At 48.6% G+C, this 22,762-nt stretch overlaps 1 protein-coding gene across 12 annotated transcripts in view; it reads left to right on the forward strand.

Annotated features, from left to right (window-relative positions):
• MAPKAP1 (MAPK associated protein 1) overlaps positions 1 to 22,762 on the forward strand; it is a 179,575-nt gene that overhangs the window by 153,285 nt on the left and 3,528 nt on the right. For 10 of the 12 annotated variants that reach the window (XM_084898375.1, XM_084898378.1, XM_084898379.1 and 7 more), the window contains 2 exons: positions 1,950 to 2,087; positions 22,020 to 22,117. In XM_084898375.1, coding sequence (XP_084754501.1) covers positions 1,950 to 2,087; positions 22,020 to 22,117 — 236 coding nt within the window. The remainder of the gene's footprint in view (positions 1 to 1,949; positions 2,088 to 22,019; positions 22,118 to 22,762) is intronic. The other 2 variants (XM_084898376.1, XM_084898377.1) reach the window with 1 other exon arrangement.

The following is a 22,762-nucleotide window of genomic DNA, read 5'->3' on the forward strand; positions in this document are numbered from 1 at the left end:
TATAAACACAGCCAGACCTTTAACAATTAATGACCGAATTGGAGGGAGGAGTGTAACCGGGTGGTCGTCATCTGTTTTAAGTGAAATGTAATAAAGTGTGTCTCCTGATACATCCTTGCCCTCTTGAAATCATCTAGACCCGAGCGTCCAGAGTCCATTGGACTTACAACATTATGCCTCATTGAAATATGGTGTCCCTGAAATATATCTAATGACAAATTCCAGCATTCGATTAATAAAAAAAAAAAGAAAGAAAGAAAAAATACCAATTGTTTGTCTTTTCCAAAGACCACAGAATAACGGCCGGGGACAAGCAAACGCACTGCATTGTCTCCGCAGACAGCTGACGAGACTCCCTGTAGTCTCCTGCCTTTGTCTGCTGTGCTGGGATTTCTGTATTCATAGGATAAAACAGAACCGAGGAGTCTGTGGCAGGCCTAGTCATTAAGATTTTGTTTGTGTATGTTCTCTTTCTTTTTAAAAAAAAAAAAAAATCTGCTTTGAGACTGTGGTCATTGTGGGGGTTTGTGGTGGTTTTTGTTGTTATTGTTTTCACTGAACTGTTTTTTTAATCTGCTTTTTCTTTTGGCTTACTAAGTTTTCTCACATTATACTGAAACATTCCTAAGGGCGATCCAGAGAATGAACTATATTAACTCTGGTTGTCTTTTCTGTTACAGTGTGCACATTTGATTGTTTGATTCCTAATATCTGTACTTCATTTTGCTCTTTTCACTCTAACCCTGACCTTTAAACTGTGGCCTGGAAATTAATTACTTTCAAGACTCCATCTGGGGCCTGCTCTGGCAGGCATGTGGAAGGTTTTTGTCTCACTTCATGAACAGAAATCCTCAGTTTTCAGCGGAAGAGGAACGAGAGAGCATCTGGCCTCGGCTGTGTGTGTCGGGCTGAGCTTGTACCGCTGGTGGCCGGGGGCCAGCGCTGTGTACACCCTCCGTCCTGGGCGCCACCGTGTCCTCCTGGGCAGTGTGGCCCGCCTGTCTCAGTTCTGAGGGGAAGCCTGAAGTGCCAGGATGTGACATTCTGGATCTCTGTTATAAAGTCTTAGTGTCACAAAGCCCACACCCCCTGCTGCCTCTCCCTCAGTGGAGCAGTGACCTCCACAGCCTGCGGCCAGGCTCCAGCACTTAAACTTGGACGGCTTTATGTGAAGATCCTTTGATCCTCCTGTGACCTCCTTTACATCTAGCATGGATAATGTCAGAGAAGGGAAGAGAGAGATTTTTCCCATTTTTAGTTTGTGAGATTTTTCCAGATTAGAAACTCTTCATATGGGTAGCTTGGCTATTTAGACTAATATTACATATAGGGGATAGTACAGATTTATCTCCAACGCAGATATTATTCTAAAGTAACAACAGAAAAAGACCATGGCGGGGGGTGATGCCTCGTTGGGTGGCTCATTTGGTTGGCGAGTGTGATCCCACATACAGGAGGCAACCAACTGATGTAGCTCGCACATAGGAAACATCCATGTTTTCTCTCCCTTTCTCTCAAATCAAATATATATACATATTTATTTCTTTATATGCTTGGGTGAAGATTACAAAAAAAAAAAACACCACAGACCAGTGATCATAATTGGTTTTTAAATGAGCTTATAGTTTATGTAATTGTAATATATAGATGATGTAGGGTTAACACAGTATAAGTAATTGTATGTATTATATCTATGAAGGCATACTTCTTAATACTTTTTTATATAATTTTTGGTTGTCCACCCCCTCACCTCACCCACTCGAGAAACCAAACTGTGCAGCTTCTGTGTGCCGTTTGGAGTCTCCTTGGGCCTGTCTTCAGCCCACGGCCTTCCCCGGAGCCCGGTATCTCCCATGTGTGACTTACAAAGCAGGTCAAACGATTAAACTGAAATCACTTACATCTTCCACTTCTGTGGCTTCTTTTTTTGTCCCCCCCTCGGCTTACAGGTATCTCTGGAGACAAAGTAGAGATAGACCCTGTTACGAACCAGAAAGCCAGCACTAAGTTTTGGATTAAGCAGAAACCCATCTCGATCGATTCTGACCTGCTCTGTGCCTGTGACCTTGCCGAAGAAAAAAGCCCCAGTGAGTAGTCCCTTTTATTTATGTCTCCTTCCCCTCTCCCCCCTCTTCCCTGTGTGCTGGGTGCCAGGAGAATATATTACCACCGTGTCCTTTTTTCCTTGGGTCTGTTTAATTCATTACCAGAAATTTCTTTTAATCAAATGGAATTGTGTTATGGTGCCCAGAGCCTGACATGGTCCCCCTGCTGCTCCGTCTTGATGGCAGCAGAGAACCTCGCAGCTCCTGACCCCAGTCGCCCCGCCTGGGCGCCGAGGGAGGAGGGGCCTCCTGCTGAGCGTGTGTGGTCACCAGAGCCCTCGTTTCCCTGGTGCTGGCTGCCTCTCCCGGTTCGGGGGACATGGCCAGTTAGTCCCGGACCTGCCTTCCTCCCTGGCCAGATGGAGGGAAGCTGGGGATTTCCTCTGTCAGCCGAAGACTAGATTTAGATATCCATCATGCTGAAGTGTCAACACCCTCCACATTATTGGCAGTTGCACGACCAACCAGCTCGTAATTAAACTCCTGCCCGTCCTGCCGAAGAGAGAGCAGCGGGCTGGCCGGCCTCTGCCGAGACCACGACCGCAGATGCAGTCTGCTTGTGAGTTTTGGCATATTAGGTTTTTGCAGTTAAGCGATTGAGTGTGGCAGTTAGATTAATCATTTTTAGGACTTTGGTGGCGTCGAGGGGCAGAAAGGACACAGATCACACTGAAATTCCTCCGTGGAAAAAAAAAATTTAATATAGAAGGATTTGTTAGTTGCCTGGAGAAGGCAGTGAGACGGTGGTTCTCGAAGTCTGGTCCACGTCAGCATTGCCTGTGGAGCTTACAGAATGCAGTTACTGTCCTCGCTGGTTTTTCTCAGTGGTCAGAGCATCGGCCTGTGGTCGTGGGTTCGATTCTAGTCAAGGACACATACCTCGGTTGCAGGCTTGTGGCCAGGGCATGTGCAGGCAGCAACCAATCGATGTGTCTCTCTCACATTAATGTTTCTCTCTCTCTCTTTCTCTCCCCCTCCCTTCCACTCTGAAAACAATGGGGGGAAATACCCTCAGGTGAGGATAAATAAAAATGCAGTTACCCACAGCCCACCCCAGTGCGGTCTGATTTGGTAACTTGGAATATAACTTGAGCCTCTAATTTTTGTTGGTCCCCTTTTTACCAGTGTCCACTAAATTTGAGAACAAATGTTATAAGGAATGATAAGAGATGTCAAGGCCAGCACAGTTTATAACGCGGTTCCAGTTTTTGAGCTAATACTGACTAAACGGGCCACAGGGGGCCTGCAGGCTGGGCACCTGCCGCACAGCCTCATTCATGGGTGGGCATTTCCCTGTTCTGTCCGTCCCAGGTGTGCCGGCTGCATAGTCCTCTCTTTCAGCTCATTGGCCTACAGCTTGGCAAGAAGGGAGAACTTCGTGGTATAGGGGGGAGGGAGGAAGGCCAAGCCCAGCCTGCCCTCCTCCCACCATTCCTGTCAGCCCAGTGCAGCCCTGACTGCAATGGCTGCCAGAGGGGGCTGGTGAGAATATTGGCTGCTGCCCTGTGACCCGTGCCCCAGGGCCGCCCAGTTCCCTCTGCTTTTAAATAAACATCTTCCTAATCCCTCTCACTCCAGCTTGTCGGCCAGTAAATACGTCATTGTTCTAGCATCTTTTCTTGTCTGGGAAGCTCTTTATATGTCCTTCAATTCTAAATGGTAGCTTTGCTGGGTAGAGTAATCTTGGTTGTAGGTCTTTGCTTTTCATCACTTTGAATATTTCTTGCCCAGTCCCTTCTGGACTGCAAAGTTTCTATTGAAAAAATAGCTGATTGTTTTAATGGGAGCTCTCTTGTAGATAACTAAGTGCTTCTCTTTAAAAAAAATAAAGTTTTCTTCTTAATCCTCACCTGAGGACACGTCGAGAGAGAGGGAGAGAGAAACATCAATGTGAGAGAGAAACATCAATGAGAGAGATAAATGTTAATCAGTTGCCTTCTGTTCAAACCTGCAACCCAGGTATGTGCCCTGACTGGGAATCGAACCAGCAAGCTTTTGGTACCTGGAGAATGCTTGACCAACTGAGTCACTCTGTCCAGGCCCAACTGCTTTTCTTGCTGCTTTTTAGATTCTCTCTTTCGCCTTAGCTAGTTTGGCTCAGTGGATAGAGTGTCGGCTTGTGGACTGAAAGGTCCCAGGTTTGATTCTGATCAAGGGCACATGCCCCGGTTGTAGGCTCTATCCCCAGTAGGGGGTGTGCAGGTGGCAGCCGATCAGTGATTCTCTCTCATCATTGATGTTTCTAGCTTTCTCTTCCTCTCCTTTCCTCTCTAAAATCAATAAAAAAAAATTTTTTTTTTTAAAAAAAAAGATCCTCTCTTTGTCTTTAGTGTTTTGCATTTTAATTATGGGTCTTGGTGTGGGCTTCTTTGGGTTCATACTATTTGGGACTCTGCATTTCCTGGACTTGTACTTCGTCTTCCTTTATGGTTAGGGAAATTTTCTGTCATTTTTTCAGATAGATTTTCAATTTCTTGCTCTCTCTTTTTTCCTTCTGGCACTCCCACGATGCAAATGTTGATATGCTTGAAGTTGTCCCAGAGGCTCCTTACACTATCTTCATTTGGGGGATTTTTTTTTCCTTTCTTTTTGCTCTTCTGATTGGGTTGGTTCTTTATAGTTCAGATCACTAAAAAAAAAAAAAAATCTTGAAAGTTACAGGCTTACAGAATAAATTTCAGACTCCTCAGCATAGCCTTTAGAGACATCGACACTCCAGGCTCATAGCCCATAAGTTCCCATCCTGAAATTTTGTGCTTTTGCCGGTCCGCACTGCCTGGAATATCCCTCCACCTGGCCCTCTCACTCACGGGCACTCCATTGCCCGTGCCCAGCCCACTCATTCCTCCAGTTCCAGCTCAGATGCCAGGCTCTCCCTCTGCCAGGAGCGGTGCACGCTGCTGGTAAAGCACTCCCACACTGTGCTGTTTTCATTTGGGGTCTGCCCCTCCCTCCCACCCCCTCCATGCTGAACTGAGTGGCCCAGGACCTGCCTTCTGATTCCTCAAGGCTTCCAGGGGTCCTCAAACTTTTAAAAGTGGGGGCCAGATCACGGTCCCTCAGAGAGCTGGAGGGCCGGACTATATGAACTACTAATTCCTACTGTAACACCTCGGCTGCGCTCACTGCCCAAAAAACCTGGCGGGCCGGATCAGACTCCTCTGCGGGCCGCATGTGGCCCGCGGGCCGTAGTTTGAAGACCACTGCCTCAAGCCCTAGCTCCGTGCCTACAGAAGTGTCCTCAGGGAATGTGTGCTGTCTTGACATTGAACTGAATGAGGCCAGAATTGAGAAACCCAAAGTTATTCAACATAATTGATGTTTAAAGTGCCCAAACAAAGATGTATTAAATGAGTCGGCTTGATGCTGAGTTGTTGGTTGTTTTTTTTTTTTATGATTTCCAGTATCTTCATCAAATTAATTCAGTGAGTTAATCTATAAAAAGTTCATCTTCAAGACCATCATCAGACCACAGAATTAATCTACTGAACTGCAGCTGCTTTTTTTAAAGGATTAATGGTAACCCTTTTTATCTTTTGTGTCTGTTGAACCTTAGAAAAAAGTTATTTTAACAGCCCTAAAGAAATGAAAGTCACTATATTTCATAAGTTTAGCCTGTGATTTTTATCAGCATAGTGATGTATGTTTGTAGCTGAGTTTACATCAAAAATTATTCTTAGGGCCTTCTTGAATGAATTATGGCAAAGGGAGAGAGTCTAGAAGTAGATAAGGTTTTTGATTTCTGCAATATATTTCCTTTTTCGTGTTTTTATCTCCTGTAACACAAGTGTCTTGCTGGAGACTAGAACATGTGACCAACTAAAATAATTTCATCGTGAACACAAAGCGAACGTGTTATTAAACAGCCTTCTTCACAAAAAGGGAGGATAATGAAGTTGTTCCTGGTCTTCCCTGAGACATGTTTGTCAGGATTTTGAACAAAAAAAGAAATGATTTTTAAAAACCTTCGACTATGGCCAGTTTGCAGTGTTTATTGAGAAAGCTGCTGTCAAGCCATTAATTTGGTCGTCACGAACACAACTCAAGTGTAATGGAAGCCATATCCAAAAAGTGTGTGAGCAGCTGACTTGGCAGAGGAGCCGAGCATTAGCACGCCTGCAGTGAGACGCATAATTACATCCATTGTGGCCAGAGGGACAGGCTCCGGAGCCGGAGCCGCGCACGCAGCTCTGTGGCTGCGTCCCACCTGACTCCTCCCTCTCGGGCCGAGCTCTCGGAGGGAAGGTTCTGTGCTCTGTCCCTGGAACCGAATGACTAAACAGACATGCTTTTTTTTTAAATTGGACATTGTGCCGAAACCGGTTTGGCTCAATGGATAGAGCATCGGCTTGGGGACTGAAAGGACCCGGGTTCGATTCCGGTCAAGGGCATGTACCTTGGTTGCGGGCATATCCCCAATAGGGAGTGTGCAAGAGGCAGCTGATCGATGACTCTCTCTCATCGATGTTTCTAACTCTCTATCCCTCTCCCTTCCTCTCTGTACAAAATCAATAAAATATATATTTTTTTAAAAAAATTGGACATTGTAAATATGGACTCTTAAAGACTTAGTTGAGAAAATCTGGATCTCCAAAGTGTAGAAATTAAGAATAATGTCTGCCTTCCCAGACTTTAAAAAAAAAAAAAAAAAAATGTGCTGCAATATTATTATTTAACTCAGTGATTTCTCAGGCTGGGTTTGCCACTCATAAGGATATCTTTTGCTGTTTTGAAGGCTGTCACAAACCTCTGAGAAGTGGATTAATTCTAACTGAACAGAGATGTGTATGGCGCATAGGAAAAGGGGATATTTCCATATCAGAAGCTGCCGTGGTTAAAGATCTCAGGGAAATGATTCTCCATCGTCACACAGGCCTCACATAGGCTATCTCTTTAAGTGCTCGCCTCGAATTCCAACACTGACATAAAAGCAAGGGACCCGCCTCCTGTGCACTCGCACCCATCTGAGACTCTGCTGCATTCACAGAAGTACCAGGCTCAGCCAGGCCAGGTCTGCTATTCTCATTCAGAGTCTTTAAAGGAAGCAACCTGTCATTAAGAAATCGGATTTCCTAGTAAACCTTAATAAAGTAGCTGTCGTCTTTATAGCTGAAAAAGAGCTCTGTATCTCAATTAAATATAGATCATAGAAAATCTTAAGGAAGCAGCATAATAGAGGTAACCTGATTACATTGTCTTGCAATAGTATAATTCAAAGGAAATCTGATTCTGTTGATGCTGGTTATGTTGGTGGGGGATTATTGGTTTGGGGTTGTTTGTGTATTGGTTTGTTTTTGTCCAAAATACTGTGTGGCTACAGGGTAGGAACTCTGGGATTGAGTTAACACAGCTGTGGGGGACCGCTAAGCCCCACCTCGTGAGTAGGATCTGTGGAATATTTGCAATGAGACTCAGTTAAGGTTGCGAGTTAAATTAGCTGGGCTTATTGGTGACCTCCTGCTTAAATGAATCTTTCTTTTCATAAGTACTTGACAAGATCTGTAAAGTAGTGTATTTAATTTACTAATTAAATTAAAGCCCCTGAATAATGATTTGTCCACATTGATTTAGCTTAAATAGAAAAGATCACCATTGTTGTGATCTTCGGGAACCTTAATAGCCACACCAGTCCGGCACAAAGGCCTCTCGTGTTTTATAGGTCAGCGTTACATAGGTAAGCCGGGCGGTAATTGAATTGCCTGCACTGCGCCCCGCAGTCGCAGGTTTCCTGTGCCTTCCTGTCCCATTGTTGCACGGGGGCTTAAGAGAATGTTAACGCGGTAATAGGCACAGGGCCTTCCCCATTATACGTCTCGCTATCGAGCGGTTCTGCATGACTAGTTAAAGAAGATGGCAAGAAGATTAATGAAAGCAAGGCTAATACAGAAGGGGGTACTTTCGCAAGACTTCTATCGAGGAGATATTAGAGCTGAACCAGAGCTTGGCTTTTTCTTTATCCTGTGACCTTTGAACCTGCCTTACTGTTGAGAGCTGCCAGGGAAGTCGACATTTTGATTGATGTTGGTACACGAGTCAGTCTTTCCCATTGAATTCCACATCTGCACGAAAATAGCTTTTCCAGCAGAATTCATACTGGCTAGAAGTGATAGCCAAATTGATGGCTGAAATGCTTTTATGTAGTTTTCATTTAAGCCTAAAGATATTTGATCTTTTAATTCGGTATCCAGTTTTCATAGACTATATGCATTCTATTACATATCCTTAAAGGTTCATCAACTCATAGCCGGGGGGTTGGGGGGGCCATCAGTACTGAGAGTGTTCAAAGGTTTGCAGGGTTCCAAGGAGGCTTTATGGGGAGTAAAAGCAGTCATCAAACAAACCTTTCCCCGCCATCCTTAAAAAAGACAAAAATCAGTCCGAGGGGCCAGGAAAGCTGACTTGAAGGTTTTTGTAAATTAAGCTAAATGTCTGTTTTTAGAAAACTAGACATGGGGAAGTCTGAAACCTTGCCTATGTGCCCCACCTGAGCCCCAGCTCAGAGGTTCCCTTGATCTACCCACAGATGCTGGGTCCCCTAACCTTGACCTTGGGACACTAGCATTCCATCTGAAAGGGATTGTCACGTTCTGCTTATAAGACAGTCCTGTGTTCTTACTAATTCTCTTACCTTGATTGTGGAGCTGCAAGCCACTCGTGTGTGTGTGTGTGTGTGTGTGTGTGTGCGCGCGCTCACACGCGCGCGCGCACCCCCCACCCCCACTCCCAACAAAGAGTTGGCAGAAGGACTCGGGTTTTGTTACTGACATTGACTTGGGTACATCCGAGCCCATGCACTGGGTTTTCTGACCGCCTGATTCACTCTCTCCTTACTTGACAAGGGTAGTTCTAGCAGTGAAAATACATGCGCGCACACCGATGGGACAGGTATTCCTGTTCCTAAAGGAGGAGGTACCCGGGAATTTTGGCATCTTTAAATCCTCAGGGGAATACATAAAAGGGAAGTGAGGGTGATGTTGCCACCGCTGAATGTCAGAGCTCCACCTGAGGTGGGTGGCTGGCTGGCCGTGGCCATGCACATGCACGGGGCGGCAGACTGCGGGCCCAGCAGGTAGGGCACCTGCATTTGTATTTATCTATACTCACATGGACCTGGAGCCCAGCGAAGCTGCAGCCCGTCCTCAGGCTCCGTCGGTTCCCAGGACGTCCAGACACTTCTACCACTAGGTGGGCCAGCGATGTGGTGCGGTTGTCCTCTGACGGGGACTTATTTCGTAAGTTCCAGATCACATACGGCATTGCTGCTCGATTACAGAGCACAATGGCCACGAACATATTAAATGCCCCAGTTATTGAATTGCCTTTTCATAAAAGTACTCTGGAGCACAATCAGGAGCAGGCAGTGCCTCATCCTTTAACAGATATGTTTCCGAGCCCTATTAAAAGGGGTCTTCATCTATCCTGTCAAAGGGAGTCTGCTGGGGTTTTTTAGTTTAATTACACTCCCCAATTAAAACTCCATGCTGCATGTGGATGCGCCTCTCCTTGGGCCTGAGTGGATATGACATTTACAAGGCTCGCCTTTCAAGCAGACAATAGTGTGATTGATGAGGTGCACGTTCAGTGAAGGAGGCGAGTGCCGGTGGAAGTGCTGCTTAGTGCATTTTGATTTATTTATCATCTTCTTCCAAAACAAGGGGGCTGCTGGGAGATGGGTCTAGGCAGCCAGGGAGACCACCTCAATTTTTCCAAGTGCGTGGAGGGAAAAGACCGGAGCGTGCCGCGGGGTCAAGGTGGAGGAAATCTGTGAGCGTGGGGCCAGGCTGCATTCTGTAGTGTGTTGACTCAGTTTGGTTTCCGGTAACCTCGAGCTGCAGTCTGTGCTTCAGGGGGCCTTTCTCGGGGCTGGATAATATTGGCTGGGCCCCTGTAAACTCAGCCCGAGGGAGCCAGCCCAGCACGTGTCCCGTTGACCGACCTCTTCGCTCACTGACACCTGACGTTTGCACCAGGCATGCCTGTGTGTACTCCCAGCTGCTTCCTCCAGAAATTCAGCAGCGTCTGTCCAGGGGCTGCATCAGTGCTCAGTGACTCTCAGCTCAGCCTGGGCATTTTGAGCATTTAAAAGTTGCTTCTGGAATGTGGGATTGTGCAAGAGCAAGGGAGGCTCTTCAACAAAGAAAGATGGAGGCACAGTGGAGCACGTCTCAAGGTTATGGTGAAAAGGCAAGCCCAGCCTCTTGTTCTTAACCAGCCTCTGCTACTCACCCTCGGCGTGGGATAGATGGGACCGGCGTGCTTGGCTCTGTAGTTTCTGGGAAAGAGTGTTTTGGTACAGTGTGTAGTCTCTATCTCCCTCTCCCTCACCTTCGCCCTCTCCCTCTCTCTCTCCTTTTTCCTTCCTCTCTGAAATCAATAAAAGCTATATATATTTTTAAAATAAAACAAAATTGTTTAAAAAAAAAATAAAAGAACATACCCCCTCCCCCATATTCATTATCAGGTGCTACAGTTGCTCCATAGAGGCTGCTGGGGACATGTTTGCTAACTGTGTAACATGTAGACTGTCTGTGTTTGTGATCAAGATTGGCTAGTGGGTTTTCTTACATTTCCTATAAGCTTTCCTCATTTTTCCATAGGACTTCTTAATAAACAAGAAAGAATTTACTTGCCTTGCCAAAACCGGTTTGGCTCAGTGGTAGAGCTTCGGTCTGCGGACTGAAAGGTCCTGGGTTCGATTCCAGTCAGGGGCATGTACCTTGGTTGCGGGCACATCCCCGGTAGTAGGTGTGCAAGAGGCAACTGGTCAATGTTTCTCTCTCATCGATGTTTCTAGCTCTCTATCTCTCTCCCTTCCTCTCTGTAAAAAATCAATAAAATATATTTAAAAAAAAAAAAAAAAAAAAGAATTTACTTGCCTTGAACAGAATATTGATATCTGTTAGAATAAAAAACATTTTTGAGGTATCAACTTTTTTCCCTCCTTGCGAGAAGCATTCTTTCTCCTTATTAAGTTTTCCCTTAATTGTTGACCTGGGCCTGTGGAGCCATAATAACGAAACCGTTATCTGGGTATAATGGAGAATTTGCATATTTACACATTTTTCTAGATTTGTATTACCATTTCCTCACATTCTTTTTTTCTTCATTTTAACTTCAGAAGAGATCCTAATTGAGAAGAGGGTAAAGGCAGGGACTGTTTGCTGCTGAAAACTCTGTGTGAAAGATTTCTCAGCTGGATAAATGATGGGGGAATCTGTTTCCCTTGCCTCCTGCCAAGCTCCAAATTGTGTTTCCATAATAAATAAATGGAGTGCTTAGATTTTAAGTTATTCTTGTAGGCATGGAAAAAGTAAGCCATTCTTTCATTAAAATCAAAATTTGTATCGCTTATAAGACTCCCATAGGCTACTTCCAGGACAGGGTAACTGCTAACAGATTAGCCCTTCGATCATACATGACTGGGAAACTGCGCAAAGTGAAAGGAGCTGTTTTCAGGCGCCGGAAAATAGGCAGCACAAGCCTGTGAGCCCTGAGAGCAGGGAAACAAATGAGGTGAGACCTGCTATCACTCCAGCCTTCTCCAGGGTTTCCCAGGAAGTGGGAGGAAGAGCTCAGAGATGGAGGAGGCTGAAGCAACTGCAATTTGCAAAATAAAGCATGGAGGAGGGAGCTCCACTGAAAGCTATAGAAAAGGCCCTTACGTCTTTGTCTATCTACTCAGCTGTGCCTGCTGGAGTGCAACCTCACAGGGCTGCTCAGAGAACAAGTACGGGAGCGCTATGAAATTGAGTTCTGGCCAACCAGAGCGGAGCATCAGGGTATTTGGTAGTGACTCCAGAAAGGCCACATCTTTGGAGTATGACTAAACTAGCCCTGTAGTAAAGACTGCTTCAATCTTTGCCTACTAAAGCTTTAAATGGAGTCTTGAAAGGAGCAGAGTGATCCAGAAGTAAATTAACTGTCTTCCAGAACTAAGCCCAATACTCTTTAAAGGTTGAAAACAAAATGCAGACACCCCACAATGTAATGTGTATAGTGTCCAGCATTCAACCAAAAATTACTAAACAAAGAAGCAGAAAAATGTGTCCTATAACCAGGAAAAAAATCTATCAGTAGAAACAGAGCCAGAAATGGCAAAATGATAGAATTAGCAGATAATTACAGTGAGTCTTCAGTTAATGTTGTCAGTAGGTCCTTGGAAACTGGAACTTTAAGCAAATGATGCATAATGAAACCCATTTTACCATAGTCTCGTTGATATAAACAAACGTTAAGTTCCTAAAGAATATTTCTGCGGGGGGGGAAATCACCTAACCTCTAAAGACCCAAAATACTTCTAGTGTTAAACACTGACGTAAACGTGAACTCTCTATACATTTAAGAAAGAGTAATAAAAACAAGGTAGTTATTTCCCAATCTGTTTATTCCAGTTCAGGCTGCCAGGTGGCCAGATCCTATCCCAGAAACCAGTGCAGGCAGGTGCCCTTCCATTGCAGGGCACGCGCAGACCCATCCTCAGACACCGGTGAGCCTAGTGCACGTCTTCCAGATGTGCCTGGAGAACACCCACACAGACACGGGGAGAACATGCAGACATGAGAAAACCCACACAGACACGGGGAGAACACGCAGGCTCCACAGACAATGGCCACAAGCCAAGAATCAATTTTTTTTTTCTCATCAACATTAATGAAACAGTGTTGAACAAAATGATGTTAATTCGATGACCTGATGTACTTTAAAATAGCTAATATAAATGTGTTCAAAGATTTAAAGGAAAACCAGAACTCAAAAAAAAAAAGAAAAATGGAAGCTATTAAAAAAGAACCAAATGAAAATTCTAGAGTTGAGAAATACAATACCTCAATCAAAAAATTCACTGATGGGAGCAGATTAGGAATATTAATTTAAAAGGTCAGTGTATTATCTATTGTAGCATCATAAATTGCTCCAAACTTGATGGCTTAAAGCAGCAGCATTTATTATCTCAGTTTTGTGGTCAGGAATCCAGCACAGCTTAGCTGGGTCTTCCACCTCAGAGTCTCTCACAAGACTGCCATCAAGGATCATTCGGGGACACAGGCATCGCAAGGTTCAGTCAGGCAGGATCTGCTTCCCTGCTCACTGAGCGGTTGCTGGCAGAGCTTATTTCCTTGTGAGCACTCTTAGTTCTTTGTCACTTGGTCCTTTCTATGGGGAAGCTCATGAGGTGGCACACAGCTGGCTTCACCAAAGACGCCAAGAGCAGGAGAGTACTAGCAAGAAAGAAGTCACATTGTTTGTAACCTGGTCTCAGCAGTAACATCCCAACACTTTTGCTGTATTAATTCATCAGAATTAACCCTCTTGCAAAGGTGTATCTGTGGTTCCCTGTCTTTGGACATGTAAAAATTGGAGACAAAGAAATGTGGGCTTGGAGAAGACTGGGGACAGCTTGCTGCCTGGAGGCTCAAGATCAACCATCCCACATAACATATTAAAAAAAAAAAAAAAAAAAGGAGGTTTCTAGGTCTAGCCCACAAACAAGGAGATTACTAAAGGGTGTGATAAGCAGGAGGCAGGATTATTGGGAACCGTTTCAGAATCTGCCTACAAAATCAGTGAACTTGAAGACAGGACAGCAGGAACTATTCTAACTGAAGCACACAGAAAAAGTGGGTGGAAAGAACAGAGACTGGAATGATACCAACTGTTCTAACATAGTATATGTAATTGGAGTCTCAGGGATGGGGAAGAAAACTTTCCCAGATTTTATTTAAAAATATTAATTTGTTAATCTTGGAAGCCCATTGAAGGCTAAACAGGATAAATACATAGAAAACCACATCAAGGCACATTGTAATCAAATTGCTGAAAACCAGTGATAAAGAGAAAAATCTGAAAAGTGGCCAGTGAAATCAAGATAAGAATGATTGCTGACTTCTCATCAAAAACAATGCAATCCACAATACAATGGAGTGACATTGTGCGTGCTGCTTAATTCCTACAACAACTCTGTGGAGTATTATAAAATCTATCTATATAAAACCCTAATCTGCACATCGACCGAACAGCAGAACGACCGATTGGCAGGAGGCCGGTGAGCGGGTGGTGCCAGGCCGCCAGCCAAGACAAGTGCCAGCAGGGGCCCCCAATCGCCCTGCCAGTCACCCCACGGATCTGCCCTGATCGCCAGCCAGGCCTAGGGACCCTACCCTATATATTGGGAACAGTCTCTTAGATTTAAAAATTAAAACCTGGCAAGGCTACTCTAACACTGAAAAGAACAGGATGATGCAGTGATGACATGCATGGACTCTGGCTTGCACATTTTGTGGCCAGCCCTGATTCTGACACTTACAACTGTGGGACAAAGCCAATCACTTCTCTCTGCTTCAGTTTTCCCACCCATAGGATGGGGAAAATGGTACTACTGCCTCAGAAGGATCATGCTATGTACTACCTTCTATAATGGGGCAAAAAAATGTAGCTGCCCATTCAACAGCAAGATGCCTTTCACCTGTATGAAAAGTATGGTCACTGGTGCATGCAATGTCCCAGATTGCAAGAGGGATGTCCCCGAGGGGTCCCGGTTTGCAAGAGAGTTTGGGCTGAGGTACCCCTCTCTCCCATGCACAAATTTCATGCACCGGGCCTCTAGTATATTATAAAATCCTGGGATTGTTGATTTTATTCTAGCAACAACTCCATAAGGCAGATATTATTCCCATTTTATAAATGAGGAATCAGAGATCAAAGAAGTTACATTTTTACCCAAAGTTACATCTAAATGATAGAGCTTTACATTCTTCCTGCCGCCACTGACATGAAGCCAAAGCACTTAAACTGCTCTCTTTCTGATGGAAGAGTATCCCTGTCTCTGACTCAGAGTCTACAAGGGCTTTTAACAAATTTTCAGCCATGCTTGTTTATCTGGTCTTCTTCTAAATGATATTAAATGCAGAGAGTTAGAAGAAGAAGAATGACATAATAAAGACAATGGGAACTGAAAACTGACCAGAGTTGATTAAAAATGAAACCAAAGAAAAACTATTAAAAAGCAGTTCAGGAACTCAACACGGTAGTATGGCAGAATGCAGCTATTTTGTGGCAAAACAGAGTGTTTTGCAATTCCGAGGAAATAATGCTGTACCACAAGCACCTTTGCTGCAAATGGGAATAGAAAACTTACCCATGGAAACGCACTTGTGTAATTGTCAGAGTTACAAGAGCCATTTGTTTCATGGAAAACCATTTCTATTGAAAGAACAACTGACAAGTTGTGTTTATTCGAGTTTTAGTATTTAGCAGACATTTCCTTGAAAATGAAGGAAGTGATGTCACTTTTGATGCCAGTGATGAAATTCAAGCTTTCAGGTGACAATTAGAAGTTTGGGAAACTTGTACACAGCACTGTGAGGTTGGCTTCTCATTGCTTACTTTTCTGATGAGATCAGGGGTGATATTAATGAGTGTGATTTTCTCATGTTGTATAGTGTAATGTGCCAACATTTGGAAACCTGCATAACTCAGTGGACTAGTATTTCCCAGGCTGCTGCCTGATGTTGCAAAATGATGCAAGCGTAAAAATGCATGGCAGACGGATGAATTTTAATGCAATGCAAGTTTATTAACGTGGTTTTAGATTTCATATTATAAATAATCTTTAAGAAACTAACGTTTATCAAGTTTGGTGTGGCATCAAAGGAATATTTGGAAAGAAGAGTTTAAAATATACCTCCCTTTTCCAAACTTATCTCTCTCTGAGGCTGGCATTTCTTTATATGCTTCAGCCAAAACAGTATATCACAATGCTCAAATGCAGAAGCAGGTACATAATCCAGATGTTTTCTGTTAAACCAAATATTAGAGTTTTCAAAAATCCTATATAATAAAAGGCTAATATGTAAATTGACCAAACGGCACACTGACCACCAGGGGGCAGACGCTCAATGCAGGAGATGCCCCCGATGATCAGTGCACTCCAGCCGGGGGCGCACTGCACAGCCAGAAGCTGGGCTCCTGGCTGGCGAGCGCAGCAGCTGTGGTGGAGCCTTTAACACCTCCTCAGCAGCACTAAGGATGTCCTACAGACAGCTTAGGCCCCAAGGGCTCCGGGACTGCAAGAGGGTGCAAGCCGGGCTGAGGGACCCCATTCCCCGAGTGCACTAATTTTATGCACCCAGGCCGCTAGTATAAAGTAATGTCCCTAGCTGGTTTAGCACAGTAGATAGAGCGTCAGCCTGAGGACTGAAGGGTCCTGGGTTCAATTTCGGTCAAGGGCATGTACCTCAGTTGCAGGTTGATCCTGGCCTTGGTTGGGTACATGCGGGAGGTTGGGTGCATGCATGTCTCTCTCACATAATGTTTCTCTCTGTCTCTTCCCCTCCCTTCCACTCTTTCTAGTAATTAATAGGAAAAAATACCCTTGGATAAAGATTAACAAAACAAACCAAAATATATGTAATAATGCCACATTCTCCTTAAACTTTGGAGAAATATAAGGGTTTTCCCATTAAAAATACATTTTCATGTGAACCTATAACAGTTTATCTTAATGAATTAATAAATCTTCTCAGTTTAAATCATAGGGCTTTAGGCAAAGGTGGGCTGCAGGTTCCACCAGGAAGCCCGGCCCTGACCGCTCAGGGCCAGGGAGTCAGTGCCGGCAGGTAAAGCTCGAAGGAGCCTCCTTTCAGACAGTCACCCCTGCCCCGTTTGCAGTGCTGCCCTGGGCGTGTTTCAGCAGGAGTGGGTGAGCTGCAGTCCCTCTTTGCTTAGCCGTCCCGTTGTGTGATAGCAGCCCCGTAGAATAGCCACGTCCCTGAATTGACCAGGGAACCCGTTTTCTCAGCAGACCCTCTTGTTCAAGAAGATAAATTACAGCACAAAAGCTCAGCCGTCTCCCCTTCTGACATTTGTGCAACTGATTAGTTTCTGCCATTACATTCCATCTTCTGTTTCTCTTTGGAAAAAACACACAAACATAAATACCTTTTTACATACCCAGGCTCCCGTTCAGTTTTCACAAGCAGGAGCAGCCCCAGTGTCTGCCCTGAGCGTGTGACCGGGGCCTCGACGCCGCATTTAATACCCCATTGTGTGCACTTACTCTTATGGCACCACGTGTCTGCTCAGAGAAGGCCCAGTTACAAACAGAATCTCTAAAATAGTGATTTTATCTTCAAATGTCAGTTCCGTCCAGTTGTAAGAATGATCGCCACCACGCACTGTGTCCCTGCTGTGTCCAAGCGCTGTGTACGGTGCCCGACCATGCCGCCGCCTCCGCCCACCAGCCTGGCTCCTGGGGGCCAGCGCCGAGGGGACCAGCCAAGCGGGGGTTTCATCCTGACTGACTCCAGGGCTCATGCTTCCCCTCAAGCAGCTGCCCCCTGGTGGTCAATGTGTTTCCACAGGGGGAGCGCCGCTCCGCCAGAAGCTGGGCTGACGGCTAGTGAGCGAGGTGGGCTGGTGAGCGAGGTGGGCTAGTGAGCAAGGTGGGCGAGTGAGCGAGGTGGGCCGGTGAGCGAGGTGGGCGGGTGAGCGAGGTGGGCTGGTGAGCGAGGTGGGCGGGTGAGCGAGGTGGGCTGGTGAGCGAGGTGGGCTGGTGAGCGAGGTGGGCGGGTGAGCGAGGTGGGCTGGTGAGCGAGGTGGGCGGGTGAGCGAGGTGGGCGGGTGAGCGAGGTGGGCGGGTGAGCGAGGTGGGCGGGTGAGCGAGGTGGGCCGGTGAGCGAGGTGGGCGGGTGAGCGAGGTGGGCGGGTGAGCGAGGTGGGCTGGTGAGCGAGGTGGGCTGGTGAGCGAGGTGGGCGGGTGAGCGAGGTGGGCTGGTGAGCAAGGTGGGCGGGTGAGCGAGGTGGGCTGGTGAGCGAGGTGGGCTGGTGAGCGAGGTGGGCGGGTGAGCGAGGTGGGCGGGTGAGCGAGGTGGGCTGGTGAGCGAGGTGGGCGGGTGAGCGAGGTGGGCGGGTGAGCGAGGTGGGCGGGTGAGCGAGGTGGGCTGGTGAGCGAGGTGGGCTGGTGAGCGAGGTGGACGGGTGAGCGAGGTGGGCTGGTGAGCGAGGTGGGCGGGTGAGCGAGGTGGGCTGGTGAGCGAGGTGGGCTGGTGAGCGAGGTGGGCGGGTGAGCGAGGTGGGCTGGTGAGCGAGGTGGGCGGGTGAGCGAGGTGGGCTGGTGAGCGAGGTGGGCTGGTGAGCGAGGTGGGCGGGTGAGCGAGGTGGGCGGGTGAGCGAGGTGGGCTGGTGAGCGAGGTGGGCGGGTGAGCGAGGTGGGCGGGTGAGCGAGGTGGGCGGGTGAGCGAGGTGGGCTGGTGAGCGAGGTGGGCGGGTGAGCGAGGTGGGCGGGTGAGCGAGGTGGGCTGGTGAGCGAGGTGGGCTGGTGAGCGAGGTGGGCGGGTGAGCGAGGTGGGCGGGTGAGCGAGGTGGGCGGGTGAGCGAGGTGGGCGGGTGAGCGAGGTGGGCTGGTGAGCGAGGTGGCGGTGTTGGGAGCCTCTCCCCTCGGTGGCAGCACTGAGGACCCCTCAGGGGGTGTCCGCCTGCCAGCTTAGGCCCACTCCCCACAGGGAGCAGGCTTTGGACATCCGCCGAGGGGTCCCAGACTGCGAAAGGGCACAGGCCAGGCTGAGGCGATCCCCCGCCTCCGGTGTATGAATGTCGTGCACCAGGCCTCTAGTTCTGTTATAAAAGTCTCCCCAGGTCCTGCCAATGTTCCCTTCTCATAGCCCTCAAGTCAGTTCCTTCCTCAGCATCCTTTCTGACCCTGTTCAGCTCAAAACCGGATCCGCGCCTACCTGGTGGCCGCGGCACCGTCGCCCTGTCTCCAGGGCCTGGGGAGTGAGGGTGGACGTCCAGAAGCACAGTCTGACCACTTCCTTCATCGCCCAGCTTACAACCAGCCCCCAGTGGCCTCCTCGGCTGGTGAAACTGGCACCCCAGCCCTTGGTAGCTGCCCTGAGTCACCTGGCTGTCTGCCACGCACGATCCTGTCTGCCATCTCCTGCCCCGTAGGTTCATCCACACTCCTGCCTTACCCTTTCCCACCCACCTTTACCCCGCTGACCCCCCCAGGCCAGCTGCCTCCACCCGTGTATCCACAGCAGACCCTGCACTAGCCTGTGCCCCTGGCAGGGCTTGAACCCAGTAAAACTGCCCTGGCCCCAGGCAAAACCGGGATCCCGAACGCGTCGACCGTCTGTGACAAAACATGGCTGTGGTGTTAACCTGAGCTCAGAATGCCCCCCACGGAGCCAGGGGCGGCCCTCTGCTGGGCTGTCCCACCACACCTTCCCCCGGTGGCCCTGTGATGGTCACAACGGGCTGTTTTGTTGAAATTCAGACACGAGCCCTGCAGGTGACTCCTCCGTTCTCACAGGGACTGAATGTTTTCACTGGGAAGGCAGATGCTAGGAAGGCAGAGGCTTCGGAGAGCTGGTGGGTGGGACTCATTGTCCCCGTCCACCTGGCTTGCCCTGGGGCTGTGGAGTGAGCGCGGGGACAGGCAGGCACACAGCAGGAACAGAAGGCGGAATGTTGGTCTCACCGGCCTCTGTGGGCAGCCTTTCGGGAGGCCTGACTCAGGATGATTTCTGTTTGTTTTCTCATGTGACTGTCAGGCAGGCGAACCTGGGGCCTGCCCTCTGCGTCACATGGGGACAGTGTCAGGGCCCCTCCGCCCGGAGGCCCCAGGCCGTGCAGACTGCACGCCACACGTGCCGCGTGCAGATCAGCTCTAACAGAGCCGTGGGCTTGTAGCGGCGTCTCAGTCACTCAGGTGAAACCCGCTCTGGCAGCTCGGGGTTTGGCTGTGTCAGTGACGAGGGGAGCAGGTGGCGTAGTCAGGCCGTGAGATGGCCTATCAGAGTGGTCAGTGAACCCCGAAGCTCCGGGCCCACGGGCCTCCCCGAGACCTGCCGGTCCTCCGTCGCCCCAGGCCCCGGCGTCTGTGCCTGCCGTGGCCAGGTGTCAGCAGCACGGCGCCTGGAGGGGTCTGTGTGTCCTTCCCAGCCTCTGACCTTCACAGACACTTCTGCTTGCTCACAGCACGGCCGGCAGAGCAGCCACCTTGTTCTGCCCCAGCGGTAGCACCGACACTCTTTTTTTTTTTTTAATTTGTATTTTATTGACTTTTTACAGGGAGGAAGGGAGAGGGATAGAGAGTTAGAAACATCAATGAGAGAGAAACATTGATCAGCTGCCTTCTGCACACCCCTGTTGGGGATGTACCCGCAACCAAGGTGCATGCCCTTGACCGGAATCGAACCCGGGACCCTTCAGTCCACAGCCTGACGCTCTAGCCACTGAGCCAAGCTGGTTAGGGCAGCACTGAGACTCTGGTCCACGGTGGGCCTGTGAAGATCCAGGAGCACCCACACACGCTCGCAGCTACATCCACATGAGGTTCACTTTCTTACCGGAAACCAGGAACTTCGTGTTAACAGAATGATTAGCTCCCGGCTGAGAATTCTGACAATTTAGTGCCACCATTTAGAATCAGGCAAAATTTGTCAAGTGACCGAAAGTGAGGTTTTTCAGAAATTATTGGCTGATTTTTTTCCATACAGAATTTATAGTCGCAATTAGTATATCGTGATGTTTCCAGGATAAAATACCAGCAGCTCAACTCTTCTGGCCACATACGGACCACATATATCAGTTTATTTTTGGAGATCTGAAGAATGGCCTACTGTAAATAAAGTCCCCAAGAAAATTTCTCCGGGAAAGAGGGGAACTTACGGTAATGTGGGCGATATATTATTAATTAATAACTGTGACCAGCGCTGTTTCAATTAAAAGGACAGCGGATGAGAAGGCCTAATAGGAGGATTCGAGTCCTGTCAGCACGAATAGGACTGGGCAGGGCTGCTTCTGAGGCCTCCGTGTGCGATGTTTCACACTAGCCCAAGGGGAAACGGGACTTTCTCCTTAAGAAAGAGGGCCACGGGGCTCCCAGAACCCAAGGACAGCGGTGCTGACGGGGAGGGACAGCTCCCATTGCACTGAGACGGGCTGGCATCTACGTCTCTGTTCAGAGGAGGTATTTGATTGGCACGTGTGCCCCAGGCACAGGCCCGGGGAGGGCAGGCAGGGCTGCGGGTGGCAGTATGGACGGGTGGGAGCCGCTGGGAAGTGTGCCTGGAAGTGCAGCTATGGAACCTGGCTCCAGGAGGTGCCAGCTGAGCCCAGCGCCCCAGGACGGCAGGCTTTCTCCAGACGGGAGACGGGTCACAGAGATCCAGGCCGGGCAGGCGGGGTGTGCAGTGGGCTGGCCTGCAGCATGTGAGGGCAGTGGTGTGAGAGGAGGCTACCCCAGGAGGCAGTCTCAGAAATGGCTCGGTGATTCTGAAGGTGATGGGGAAGGGGTGTGAGGACTTGAATCTGGGGCAGTTTAGAGGTTCGGACCCTGAGGTCGGTCTGCTGTGGGAAGTACGAGCTGACTTGGCCGTGTCTAGAGCAACCCTCCCCCCGTCCCCGTCCCCCCCCCCCCCGGCCACCCATCCTCCCAGGGAGCAATGGCCGAGCCACGGGAGCAGCCTCCCTCAGGGTCACAGCCCACGGCTCCGCTCTCAGCAGGAGCCCGGGCCGGGGAAGGCTCATAACAGCATTCTACCCGCCTTTCTCCTTCCTGTGGCTCATTTATTTTCCTTCAAGCACAGTTATTTTTAGAGCAATAATTTGGAGGTAATTGGCCTTCTACCTCAAAAACACCACCTTTTCCGTGAAGTTGTTGCGTGAAGAGGTTCTTAACCCTTCCTAATGGGATGTTGCCCTGAACACACTCCGGAGTGAGAAGGGGCCTCACTAGCCATTTGACCCGATAGTTTTAGTTTTTACTGTCCGTCCTCCCGGCCTGTAATGAGAACAATGAACTGCTGTGAAGACCAGTGGCCACACAGCTCCCCTGCTCTCCCCTGACCTGGAATGGCGGGAGGATCGGGGGCCTCCCCTTGGGTAGCCCCTCAGCACTGTCTTTTCTCTCTCCAGGTCACGCCATATTTAAACTCACGTATCTAAGCAATCATGACTATAAACACCTCTACTTCGAATCGGACGCTGCGACCGTCAATGAAATCATGCTCAAGGTGAGTGGCCTCGGCCCCGGCACTAGGTGTGGGGGGCTGGCTTCTGCTGGGTGGTCCTCAGGCCTGGCAGCACCTCTTTCACCCCTCAGTCCACATGCACACGCACGGACACACGCACATACACGCACACACGTGCACTCACGCATGCACACATGCACGCACGCACACAGGACAAGGCTCTCAGAGTACTGCACCCAGGGCCACACCACAGCTCCGCTGCCCTGCACCCACTTAGCCAAAGCAGGATGCCCCTCGGCTTCCTCCTGGCCCCCCAGAAATCCTGATTCCTCGTGGACTCATTTATCCTTCTTAGGCACCATTTCCTTCCTTCCACCCATTGCCAGAAGTCCCTCGAGGCTCCTGGAGCAGACTCTGAGGAAACTACTATTATTTGAAGACACCTTACTGTACCCACGGTAACCGTATCAAGCTGTTCAAAACACACCCAACTCCATGCTGGAGTTTATGTCCGGCTCTTACTGGTCCAGGAGCCAGGGCGGCCTGAGGTGGCGTTTCTAAGGCGCTCCCAGTGCTGCGGCCGCTGCCCTGGGCACCCTCAGTGGCCCTGGACCGGCGGTTCTCAGACCTCCAGACGGAATCCTTTCCTCCAGCTGGTTCTCGGGAGCTGATCGGAACGAAGAAGAG

This window comes from Pipistrellus hanaki (assembly GCF_964339955.1).
Source record: "Pipistrellus hanaki genome assembly, chromosome: 11".
In the NCBI taxonomy this organism is placed as follows: Eukaryota; Metazoa; Chordata; class Mammalia; order Chiroptera; family Vespertilionidae; genus Pipistrellus; species Pipistrellus hanaki.